The sequence below is a fragment of the Thermobia domestica genome, chromosome 7, assembly GCF_964235325.1.
Source record: "Thermobia domestica chromosome 7, izTheDome1.hap1.1, whole genome shotgun sequence".
NCBI lineage: Eukaryota > Metazoa > Arthropoda > Insecta > Zygentoma > Lepismatidae > Thermobia > Thermobia domestica.
In genome coordinates, this window is record NC_137460.1 from 58,236,894 (window position 1) to 58,251,010 (window position 14,117).

Sequence of the window (14,117 nt, forward strand, 5' to 3'; positions counted from 1 at the left end):
CCCTTCGGATTGCCATTTATTCTTGGCCATAGACAACTTTATGCGTGGCAGGCAGTTCAAGACTGAACAAGACGTCAAAAATGCAGTTGCTGAGTTTTCCGAGTCTCGGGAACAAATATTCTACAAAACTGGCATTTACAAGCTTGTTGAGCGCTGGGAGAAGGTTGTAGAAGCAAATGGAGGCTATTTTGCCGAATAAACAAACCGTTAAAACCCTGTAATTGACAGTTTTCTTCCACAGTATAAAAGCGCACGAACTTTCTTGCTTCCCTGGTACTATAAGAAAGCTATTTAGATAGAAAAATCATGAAAATGAAAAAAGCCAAAATTTCCAAAATTCTCGTTTTTTTCCCAAAAAAGCCGGCCTTTTATGTGAAAAAAACCATCGATTCAAAAAAAGCTGGCTTTTTTGCATCTCTATCGGAAATGCAAACAAACTAAATAATACTGTATGACATAAAACATCAAATATAAATTACCAATAATTACCTTAAATTGGCTCCATCTCTGTAATTAGGTATTTCCGACGAAAATCGTAGATAAACTTGTTGCTTGTGTTGAGTTCTCAACACGTATGCAAAGTTTGTCGGTTTATTACTGGAACACCCTGTATATTTTCAATGTTCGTATGGACCTTGCAGGTTAATCTAGGTTAAGTTACATTTACTTGGTAAAATGTCTAGGATTTTACTAGGAGATTATTATTGTTGCTGTCCAAATTTAGCGTTCCTTTTCAGCAGCGGGGCTTATGAGAAGTGGACCTACATTTTCAGGTGGAATCCGAACCACTGTAATTCAATGCTCTTCCATCGAGAATCAAGCTCAAGTCCCCGTCGACCAAAGGCGAGCGCACTAGCCACTAGATCACTCCCAATATTGAGCTTGGCAATCGTGCCGTTTGTACTGTACAAGTTTGCGTGAATTCGTCCAGGAAACTTTACACACTTCATACGGAAACAATAAACTTAAAAATCATGGTAGCTTGTTTAGAGGAACACGAAACTCTCGACACATGCAAAATCAGAATGAAATTCATTAAGAAAGGGAGATGGGGTTAAAATAAATTTGTTCTGGTTGTGCGTGTCCTAAGCTACAAACTGAAAAAGAAAAACAAGAGGCTGTATTTGCATCTTTCTCGTTGATCAAATTGTATCACGTGATGATGTGTACAAACAAAACCAAGAAATAGCGTGTTTCTATTTACGTGTAGAAGAAAAACTCCAGAAATTAAACAATATCTATGATACAAATTGAAAAATGATTAACATTATTTAGAGGTAGAAGAAACAGAAGAAGCAACAATTCAGAATGAGATCAGGCAAGGATGCTCATTATCAACGATTTTGTTTATATATGCACATTGAAGAAGCAATCAAGGAAATCAAGGACTCGCACGTTCCATGAATAACTATTCACGAACAGAGCCGTAGCTAGAGATTTCGGCGCCCGGGGCGAAGTAGAATTCGGCGCCCCCTACACTCACCAATAATTATATATATATATATATATATATATATATATATATATATATATATATATATATATATATATATATAAGAAAGAAAAGCAGTTTTTGTTGTTATGATACGCTGAATTTTTATTAATCTTCTTAAAAAGGTATTGCCATTGCAAAAACCAAAAACGATCATTATTTATCCTTTTTCAAATAAGAGCTGTTTTCAAGAGTCTTATTTTGGGCTTTTTGTTAAACTTGACAAAATTACCTTTGGTTGTCTACAAATTCACTGGGAGAACAGTTATGGAAAGTTACTACTATTTACAACGTTTCATACTATCGATAAGAAATGAAATTTCAATACATTAAAAACTATGTGCTTTTAAATTGTTCGAAATGGGTGACAGTAATAATTGTAAACTTTTTAATTTTATTCTGTATGTGACCACATCAATAGCATTTTAATTTCGATCTTTTAACTGTAAAATATATTTTGTGAAATGTAATGGAAATTCAGAAGGAGCCTTCTTTATGAATTTTTAAATATTGATCGATGGAGCTGAAGAATATGTTCAATGTTTGGACTTAAAATCCAAAATATACTTTGGCTACTAAATGTCTGAAATTATAGTAATTACTTAATTTCTTAATGAATGAAAGTTCCGAATTTAAGGTACCGGTACTTATTATTAATTAACATATTAAAGTACTCTAACACGTACATATATAAAGAATGTGTGTACTTATGTTTTGTATGTATGTAGATAGATAGAAACATCACACAACTAGACACGTATGCTGCCGTCCTAAGCGAAAAGACCTTAGCTCCACATTTTTCGAAAATCGAGATATTGGTATGGGAATGTTCGTAGTACAATTCTGCATCTATCTAAAGTGAAATTGACGTGATTTGACCAATAGGTAGGGGGTAATAACGTCATGAGTGCTTACCTTATGTTCAAAACTGTAACTGAAAGTAAGCAAAAATACCTTAAGGGGCAATTCATAAGCAAATATATTTAACTGTATTACCACACAAATTTTAGATCGTGAATATATATTTAATAAAGTTTTACTGAAATACAACAAATTTGAACGTACAGCCTAAGCCAAAACTCGATTTGCTTATTTTCTCTAAAGTATGTGAAATGGAGTTAAGGCTTTTTCGCTTAGCACGCAGTATGCAGAAAATAATATGTTGGCGATACAAAAAGTTGAAAAATAACCCAAATAAATTCCTCCAAATTGGAAGCATTTGACATGTCAATGGAATTTAAAAATAAATCATTGGTAGTGATAAGTGTCTGAAAAAGTCGAACTTCGTTGTGCTAATTTCTGACCCCTTAAGCCCCTATCCTACAACTGTTTGAAGTTCGAAAATATTATTGTTCCCCTCGTTTACCTTTATTTTTAACATTCCCGCACAAACAGCAGCTTGAATGTGTCTCTTCACTCTTCTCACTTTCATACCTTCATTCTCACCGTCACACAATGGGGCCAGGCGTGACGTCATATTGTGTGGTGCTCTCGTTTTGTCAACTTAAGATCTCTCAGGCAATTCTTAGCAAAAACTCGAAAAATGAAGTAAAAGATTGACTCGACATAATTTGTTATAATGAAACCTTAATAGTGTACGCATAAGATAGTGTACAGGAAAAGAAGTTATAGCAGTTTACAATGAACTCATGGGACGCGTAAATTTGGTTATCCGCCGAAGCCGGAGAGGCGCTGCTTAGTGACAGAAGATAGGAAATTGACTTTGAATGCAACTATTCCTACATTGCGTGTAGATATTCAGTGGCTGGTAGGGATGCGCACGAGACGAGTCGAGACAGGATTTTCCTGGCAAAATTCGAGTCGAGACACGACTCTTCCAATAGAGAAATATACATTTTTCGAGTCGAGACATCGCTTTTACGGCACTTTTTCGAGTCGAGAAAGCCACAAATCTTGTCTCGTGCGCATCCCTAGTGGCTGGTAAACATGGTTGCACGGTCAACATGTATGTATCATTTTGTATATTTAGAATGTAGATGTGATGTGTACTCAATAATCATATTTGAAATGATGCTAATATTTATCATATCCCTATGATAATCCCCTACTTAATATCATATTTGGAAAATGTTGTGGTACTGAAAGCATATAACTATGGTCAAGCGATAGAATGGCATTTTAGTAGAAAATATGGCATAATATGTCTGTAATTTTTTAATATGTCGTAGCGGAAACATTGTTCTTACTGTATGCAAAGAGAAAACCTGCACATATTTGCACTTTTGAGAAATATAGCGCATGAAAATTTTTAAGGAAAACCGCATTCTGGATGCAATGCTGCTTTTGAATTGAGCTGGAATGAATGTGAGAGCAAGTGTTAGGTTATTAGACGTGTGATCCCCATGCACGCAGTGACAAAGTTGAATATAGGTCGATTCTGGAATTTTGAACCCAGATCTCGTTGGGGGCTTCGCCCCCAGAACCCATCTTGTTTCTAACATCTAGCCATACTTCTCTGGCATTCACTAACAGAACTAAACTCTAGTCAAACGTATTTGATTAATGGTGGCGACATTTTGAAACACCAATGCTAAACCATCTATGGCCTATAAGGTAGAACCATATTAAAAATGCTGTTGATCAATTCACTATTGTGTTTTTTGTGATGCGTGCACAGAAGTGACATTGCAATCAACTGTAATGAACTTCCGCTTGCTCCAGCTAAGAGTGTTCCGATCAAGCTCTGAAATGAGCTCACGTAATACACGATGCAATATATGAAACAACTTGAACAGATTACTGATACTTGAAAATCATAATGGGCCTTATTCAGAGTCGTTCTGACGTTTGATTAGTACCATACTCAAGAGTTCGACTAACATATGTTTCCTGCAGTAGTCAGGCTTTTAGTATGACGCTAATCATACGTGAAAACGACTCTGCATAAGGCGGCATATGTTTAATATATCTGATAATATATTTATATCGAGAACTTGCGATGAGATAATTTTTATGTATTGAAGCGCCCTTGCATCTTCATTGTTATAACGAATCCTCCACAACTTTGAAATAATTTTGAGAAGCAAGAACTTCTCTTCAATTTTATTACTCTTCAGTTGTAAATGAATAAGTACACTTTTTCCTTTCATGCGTAAGAATGTAAGCCAATCGTGAATTGCCAAATCAAAGCATATTACCCATGCGTTTGTTTATGCCAATCATATAATCTGTTATATAATTTAGGAGTGAATATAAGGAATATTTCCTTTTATGATGTAAAACTCTGTTTTTGATGAAATAATGTCGAAATAACATAATTGTAGCCACTGCACATACCGAAATAATTGGTTTTCTTTCAATTTTCTGCTTCATATTGCGAATTCTTATTTTTGCCAAGAATTCAGTGCTTTGGCCCCACTGTGCGTTGAGATTAATCCGATTGGGTAGAAAAACGTTTTGAACTAAGCAAACTCATTACTGTCAAAACACCGAACACGACTTCGCTCGTTTCTGATTTTGAAAATGCTCCTGCGCACACTATAAGTCATTACTCGGCAGTGGATTGCGAGCGAAGCGAGCAAGAAAATTTTTAAGAAATCCAAGTATTTCATTGATAACCGACAACAATATTGATCGAATAGGGCGCCAATACTCTCTGGGGGCGACTCGGCTTTTACTCATGTCCAACACCACTTTTTCTTTCTCCTTGCTCGTTCGGCGCCCCCTTGCATCAGCGCCCGGGGCGGGCGCCCCGCTGGCCCCCCCTTAGCTACGGCTCTGTTCACGAACAGACAATATACTCATATTTGCGAACGATATTGCGCTGTTGGCAGACACTAAGAACGGGAAGAGCCATGTCTAAACGGAATGCAAGAAGTGATTAGTAGTAACTTCAACATGCAGATCGAGAGCACAACAAAAGTGAAAGAAAAATGAAGATCAAACCGGGAAATCCTGGTGAAAGAATTCTATTACTTAGGAAGTAAAATAACAAGCGGTAATTGGTACAAATAAGCAGTGGCGTAAGTAATGGGGGTTTCGGGGTTTAACATCCCCTTGAGGAGGATATTATGTATATACATTAAAGATTAGCATTTACCATGTTAAAATACGTATACAAAATCCTGAAAATATATGAAGATGGAAGCTTGAACTCCTCCCCCTTGAACTTCTGTGTACGCTAATGCAAACAAGATGTAATATCAAGAATAGGATCAGGTGAAGAAAAACAAAAGCTGTCAATCACAAACACAGACGTAGAACTTACGAGAAAGCTGATGAAAATACAGTATATGTATAGAAATGAAATTGAATCTGAGTTTTACGTCCTATGGTTATGCCGTGTGGGCTAAAGGAGACTGTGATTATGAGAAATGAATGAAATGGAGTAATGAAGAAAGTGGAAGGAAACGGGAGAACCCGAGAAAACCTATGCACACCACAAGGAATCCCGCGCACCTGAGGTGAACGCTCTACCACTGAGCCATCGCGGTTCCAGAATATGTATAGAATGTGATGTATAGATGTGAGGCTTGAACTTAGAGAAAAATGGAGAATTGGTGGTAGAGAAGGATGTTGAAAATTAGGTTAATAAGGTATCAATTGAAAGCAATGAAAATCGAAAAAGGAAAGGAGTATGCTGAAGAGTAGAAGAAATAAGATGGACATATTATGGCACATGGAGGAATCACCTTATTAGCTATGGAGGAAATGACAAAGAGAACTACCTAAAGGGAGGTTACTATTGAACTATACAGATCAAATAATATAGGATAGAGGGAGGAGAAAGTACTACCCCCATGTACTTCCTCCATGCAAATGAAAAGTCTGATTCAAGTTAGGGAAGACTGAAAAGCTGCCTCAAACCAACCGAAGATTGATGACCTAGGATGATTTAATGGCCAATACATTGTAGGTTTTGTTTAAAATGAATCCCAATTTAATCCCCTCGATTAATACCTTTCCTGGCTAAAGGAAAATAAGAAAAGGAAGTGAACGATGATAGAAGGATTAGTTCCGGAACCAGAATCAATTTCCTCGCAAAAATGGTTCTGGTTCTGGAACTGAAACCCATATTGAAGTAGAAGCGAAATTACAGAGTAAGGAGAAAAGTTCTCTAACAAAACCGTTCTAGATGGTTCCTTCGAGTTATTATTTAACCGTAGCTTAATATCGTTTGCAACTTGTAATGATCTTTATCTATCGACGTCTGCAAATTATTATGTTGAAGTGCATTTTGGTTCTCTCCTGGAAACAAACCGAAATAGCTTTCGGAATTGTGAACAGAGCAATATGTCAAACTATTTCGGGTGTCTTCCCGAAGCATAGCGTGGTAACTAACTCTCTCGCCTTTGATGCAAGCAGTCCCGGGTTCGATTGGTCGGAAAGGTTTAACAGCTATTTCAGTCCAGTCATTCTGAGTGAAGTTTCTCCTGGGCTTCCCCTCATTCACATCAGGCAAATGTCGAGATGGTACCTCACATAATAGTCCCAGGCCACTTCCTTCCTTCCCCTTTTCCTAACACTGCTTTCCGAGGGACGTCATTCCTAATTTGTAACGGGCTTAATTAAGATCATGATGCCGGTAATGCCCAAAATTATCTATAATAAATAAACACGTAAATCTTCCCGAAACACACACACAATAAAAACGTTTATTAATGGTTTCGGGAACGGAATTCAAAACTTTTTCGATTCCGTCATCCTTAGTGATGTCAGATGATCTTCCGCAGGGGAAAGGGTATTTCAATACACTGGCGGTGAAAAGTAGTATTATTACAAAATACTGGGAATCTACATTGAACATGATAGAATATATGATCTTGGGGGACTTTGTGGCTTCGGGGGAGGGGAGAATTCTACCTCACAGGCTACTCCCTGAAATCATCACCGGTTAATCCAACCTCTACAAAATCCTAGGACACTTTTAGATAGTTTAGAATGGAACCTGACGCAATTAACACGGGAGATGGGCGTTCGACCACATATGCTACCGGGGTTAGTGGTATGGTCCTATTAACCAACTATATTGGAAGCGAGGTAGTGTGGCGTGGAACGGCCTATCCTGTGAGGATGATCTTGCACGATAGTTTTAGTTCCCTCAAACTGCACTGGATCGTGGTTTGGATCTCACGCTAATAGTAGCACCAGTCTTTCATAACCTCGGTATTGTATAAGGACGAAACAATCCTACGTCTTGTGCTTTGAGGATTATTAAAACGAAAATAATCGCGATTCTCTCATAGATGAGACATCTTCACATAGCCCTATAACAATTCTAAATTATGATTTTCGGTCCTCGCATAAATACTTGATGGCTGATAAATCGAACTATTCTATCAGCGAGAATTATAGAATTCGCGTATCAAAAGATCCTGAAAAAAACAGAATGTCGAGTTACAACCAATATTTTTTACATCGAACATAAATAAATAAAATGATTAGGCAATTTTCAGTATTCCAACAGCATGCAGCAGTTAGTAAGTACTTAATACAATGGTTGATATTGCTTCAAACTGTCATGCCTGTTCTACGCTAAAACGGCGCGGGACACCCGGGTTCGATTCCCGGCGGAAGCTCATGCAGTTCGGATCCCACGTTAAGCTGTAGGTCCACGTCTCATATAGCCTCGCTGCTGAAAGGGACGGTCAACTGAAAGTCAAATCAAATCAATCTACGCTAAGTCAATTCCTGTAACACAAACTTACCTTGTTGAAAAATAACGCCGTAAATGAAACAATAGCGCCATAAAACAAAGACAAGGTGACCAGTAATTCTTCCATGGGTTTTATAGTAAAATGTTCTTAACGATGCATAAACAAGACTGATTTAATTTGATTTTCAGTTTAACGCAACTTTTTTAGCAGCGAAGCTATCTGACACGTGCATCTATAACATAACGTGGAACTCCCTCCAGGAACCAAACTGCATAAACAAGAAATAACATACAAAATCAACATGACTTCAGAGTTCCATATTCGGTAACTTTCGGTAACTTTTTTTCTTTTTCTACTGCAGAAACTGTCATTTTGTTAAAGGTTTTTATTTTATTCATGTTCTTATGGAACATCAAGGTTATGAACAAGACCTACTATTATACGCTAGGAATCACGTCCAGGGCTTGAATCAAATGCATTTTGCGGGTGCACGAACTATGATGCACGATCAACCCTTATAATAATTATTTAGTTTTTTTTTTTTTTTTTTAGCCCCAATTGTTGACAGCATGAAGTCCCGCGAACTACAGGTTGGGAATGTATATATTAAGACAATTATTAGGTCATATAGACAAAATGAGTTGGTAACTATGACAAAGAAAGCGAAATTAACTTAGATCCTACTTCTACTTGTATGTTGACTTAAAAATCATATGGGAATTCCCGAAAAGGAAATTATTACGAAAGAATAGATAAAAAGAAGTTCTTTACTTGTAAGGAATGAATATACTGAAACAAAACAATGAAGAGTCTCTAGAGGAAATGTTCAGGTCTAGGGGTGAAACTCTCACCAGCAGAAATAGCCACTCCCTGATAACACCATTCATTGAAAATAGCAGCCTTAGAAATGCAGTACTTCCAAGTTTTGATTTCATGATATTAGTTATGTTTTTAATAGTATAATTCCTCTTGGTCTAGTGGGGGATTAGTATTCCTTTGGTACTGTACATATAATCATAGGTTCGATACCCTGTTGGAGAGCATTGAACGCTTTACAATGATTCGGATGTTCACATCTCATATAGCCTGGATTCTGAAAAAAGGACGCTGAAATTCAGGCAACCAAGACTTAACATTCTAAATGGTAGTAAATAACAGTTAATCATTGATTTTATGAAAATAAAATGAAATATTTCAGTTTAACGTACCACGATTAGGTTATGCCCTTTTAAGCTAAGGGAGATTACGATTAAAGGAAGTGAATGATAATGGAAGAATTGGTGGAATAAGAAAGTGGGAGGAAAGGGGTGTAACCCCGACAAAACCCATGGACACAGTATTGTCCAACATAAACGTACTGTACTTAACCGGAAATCGAACCAGGAATCCCACACACCAAAATAAGCGCTCCAGCACAGAGCCACCGTGCTCCCATCAGTGATTTTATAATTAGTTTTATTAGCCTGAGTTTCTCACCTCACTCCAATAGTCGTTCTTCAAATAACTACTCCAATATTCTCACGCTTATTTGAGCAATTACTGGTATTTATCAATATAATAATTCGAAACAATTGTTCATTGTTTGGATAGGAGTTTATTGCCTTTCAGCACTGAGGCTAGTGGATTTCAAGTTTAAATTTGAATTCGAACCACTGTACTGCGTTCAAATTTTAATACTCTTCCTCCAGGAATCCAATCCGCGACCCCGTGTTAACCAGCAGACCAGCAACTGAATAATTATTCATTATTATATTTAGTTTGTTTGAACAACTGTTCGAAAATGAAATGAAATCTTTGAGTTTTACGTCCCACTATTATGCCGGTTAGGCTAAAGGAGACGGTGATTATGAGAAATGAATGAAATGGTGGAATAAAGAAAGTGGGAGGAAACGGGAGAACCCCGAGAAAACCCACGTACTGTTTGTTGAACAACTGTTCGAATTACTAGATTTTAAAAAAACTAGAAGAATAAGTACTTAGAAAATTCATGGAATAAAATCTTTACTCAGCACATATATATATACGGGTAAGAACATTTTTTGCTGGTTGATTGGAATTCAGTGCCAATTTCAGCATCGAGGCTGTATTACATGTGGAACCTATAGCTTAATATAAAATTTGAACCACAAGAGCGTCAACCAGGAATCGAACCTGGGTCTCCCTCGTCAAGGCACGTACACGAGGAGTTTATCAAGCACTTCTCTTTTAACATGAAACAGAGAAAGAGAAAAAAAATCTTAGGAGTGAGATTTGTGTGTGTGGGGGGGGGGGGCGTTTCTTTCGGCACCAATGCTATATATGCCACACAGATCTACAACTTAATCTGTGATCAGAACCACTTGATTTTCCATTGAGAACAGAAGTAACCGAGTCTTCCACACTGAAGTTGCGTACACTAACCATTTATACTAGCTGATTACCCAGACAGCAGAACGTCATGTTGATTCATTCGTGTTTACGCTCCCTTTCAGCACCAGGGCTATCTGAGACGAGAGATACTATTTAAAGTGCGACTTGAACCACTACTCAAAGCTTGCATTTGAGGCAAAAACTCCGTGTGGGTTCGAACCCGAGACTACAACACAAAGTATATGGCTCCAGAAAGCAGGCAGGCTGGAGCACGGGTGGGCACAGTATGACACATATGTATATCAGTCAGGATTATATACACACTCTTGAAATAATTTATTATCTTTGCTACTACTGTTTACAATCAAGACTTATAGTATTAAACCTTATTCCCCCTACTAGACCAGCGACCATATAGGTCAGCGTTTCCCAACCGGTGTGCCGCGGCACACTGGTGTGCCGCGAATGGGCCGCTGGTGTGCCGCGAGAAAATCGAAACAAATTATTAATTCTATACGAACCAAATTGCAAGACAGGGGAAAATGTATATTTATATTTCACATTACTATGAACCTCTACTATAAATCTACAATTTTAAATTTCATACTGTGTTACTTTTCTGTACATTTTTAATGTTGAAAAACGTATTTATCATTGTCATGACCATTATTACTTCTTTATTGTTGCAGACTATTTCGTAACTTGAAATTTTAACATATCATTCAATAAATTCAACAAAGCAAGCGTGCATACAAATTACCTACATTTGTGTTTTAAAAGTATAGGAGATTTGTTTATTTGTTCGTTATTTAGTGATCTTCCCTTTTAGTTAGAGGTTAGATACAGTTTTCGAAAGAGAAAGTGGATTTTTAAAAACCCTAGTCCTATATTTCATTGCTATTGTTTTCTATTTTAAAATTAGAATGAAAAATAAGTATAATGATTTAGCACGGGGGAAAATCAGTGATCGAGCTTTCTTCTCTGTAAGAAGGAAATTAGTAATCACATTAAAATACCACGGTAATTATATTATATATATATATATATATATATATATATATATATATATATATATATATATATATATATATATATATATATGGGTGTGCCGCGAGAATTCAAGTTACACCTGTAGTGTGCCGCAAGTTGAAAAAGGTTGGGAAACGCTGATATAGGTGATAAAATAATTACATGCAAGAAAATTTACATGAACTACATATCGCAAATATATATGCTGGAGCTAGGCAAACACTGCACATGTTATATATAACATGTGCAGTGTTTGCCTAGCTCCACCATAAAGCCGACATAGATTAGGATCGAACATGCGACCCTGTGCACCAAAGGTGAACGATCTCTCATTGAGCTACCGTACTGCACTATGCTGCATCAATTTTGTTGCAATATATAATACCATTATATCCCTATTGGGAGCGAAGACTATTGGAGAGGTAGCCCTTTGCCCTCGTACAGGCTTATATCTGGATAAAATAGTATTTAAATTAAATTTTAAGTATCTCTGATCAAGTTTTTCTTTTTGAAACGATAACTTTTTTTTTTCCTAGATATAGCTTTGCAATTTAAAGAAACACAAGTCACGATGTAATTTCGTAGTTTAAATTCGGAGGTTGACTAGGGTCAAGATTGTGGAAGACGAATAATTTAGCTACATCTTCATGAAAAATTACAGGTTATTTGACATAATTACCTAGTATTTGCAATAGTATTTGATATATGATTAAAGTAGTCATTCCCTTGAATTTATGATGCACCCTAAAATAAATTCTTTTAAATATAAAATTCAATTAATCACATTTAAATAAAAGAATTGTCAGATTACGTCAAGATAATTATTACATGCTGTAGGTCTATTATCTGTTAAGAATAAAAATTTACGAAAAAGTAACAACTTACCCTGGGTGTTTTTGATCATTTTGGACCGGTGAAAATTCATCACTGGCGCCGTTGTTCATATTAGGATTCTCCTTCTGACCAACAGAAACGAATGCAAACAGATCAATAAAGATCCCCTTCTCACGTATTTCGTACAATTTAACGATTGAGTTGAAACAAACTGTATGTATGGTAAACACTAATTCATGTCTGGCTTATCTGACAGTCCTAAATCGAGCGATAAGTAGTAAATTATCTAACAATTACGATTTTACGAAGCAGCTCTGTTTGTGCGTTGACATTAGATACTTATTCTGTCTGCTAGTCACATGATTGAGTTAGCCAATAGCAAGCATGTTCTCGGTCTATGCTGCGTTGTTATATTTCTTACCCAGTCGGCTAATATCAATGAGGGGAAAACACACTTCGTGGAACGAATGAAGTGAAGGATCCGAGATATCATGAATGAAAATCTTTTTTGCTTTGTCAATTTCGCAAATTCTATTAATAATAACAATTTTCAAACGTAGTATCTACGTGCTTCATGGTAATACAATGCAGGTCAATAAGGAAAGAAAAAAGATAAACAGTGACAATTTCGAAATGTGACACATAACCTAATTTACAAGGTTAACAGATTTTCCTGTCTTAAATTAGTCATTATTGCAACATGCGTATTTTTAAACAATAGCCTGTGTTCTTCTGTCGCCGAGTGAGTAGGGAAACGATGACTCACCTTTACTTCGGAAGGTTTCTGATTCGATCCTAGTGCAGGCGAATGTGGTAAACAATATCATGCTCATGGAATTTCTCGCTGTTATTATATCCCGTTGTATGGGCAAGAGTCCTCCTGAATTTGAGATTTACTGTATATACGTTTTAATCAATAGGATAATACTACACCAATGCAAAACGTGAAAATATACTTACAACGGGAGTGTTGTCCTACCAAAGCAAAATCTGAAATGATGTTGCTGTCCCGTTGACTGCTACTTTCTCATTCCACCCATTATTTCCTTATTATTCAGTTAATTGATCACCTGTCTCCTTTAGCGTAAAAGGATACAACCACAGAATGTTTATTAAATATTTAATTTAATTTCAACTCATCCTCTAGACCCACGATGAGAAAATATAATGCGTGCTTTTGACACTCAAGGTCCCAGGTTCGATTCTCGGTGGGAGAGTATCGATCGCACTACAGTGGTTCAGAATTTATTTTAAACTGAATCTTGACCTATCTAGCCTCGTTCCGGACGTCACTTAATCTATCAAACATTTCAATTCTCTCAGAAATCATAAATGGAAATGAATGTTGTTTTGTTGAAATTTAGCGTCCCATTTCAGCAGCGAGACTATATGAGAGTAGACTTACAGTTTAAAACAGTGTTATCAAACTAGTGATCGAAGATATCAGTAGCAAGCGCTGGAAAATGTCAGTAGATAACTTAAAAATTAATAAATCATTGTACAACCAGTCTATGAACACATTAATGCAATTTCTGAGATATTTAATTAAGGAAACTGGCATGATATTGATTCAATTCGCTTCACCCACTTACATTGTTTTATACATTAAAAATTATACACCCGTCTTTTTGTCAATGAATAATTAAGATTTTGTCAGTGAATAAGTTCAAATAATTTATTTTGAAAATATTTGTGTTGTCACAGCCGTACATTTTATTATTGTATTTTTCTTTTTTTCTTTAACTGAATATTATGTGATTGTTATTGTTGGTTAATCATATTTAGTTATGCTATGG

General features: G+C 36.4%; 1 protein-coding gene across 2 annotated transcripts in view; it reads right to left on the reverse strand.

Annotated features, from left to right (window-relative positions):
* The window catches only part of LOC145690137 (cytosolic phospholipase A2-like), a 120,202-nt gene extending 107,186 nt beyond the window's left edge, over positions 1-13,016 (reverse strand). The window contains exon 1 of one of the 2 annotated variants that reach the window (XM_081764732.1): positions 12,373-13,016. In XM_081764732.1, the coding sequence (XP_081620858.1) occupies positions 12,373-12,431 (59 nt within the window). In that variant the 5' untranslated portion in view covers positions 12,432-13,016. The remainder of the gene's footprint in view (positions 1-12,372) is intronic. The other variant, XM_081764733.1, reaches the window with a different exon arrangement.
* Between the last annotated feature and the right edge of the window lie 1,101 nt (positions 13,017-14,117).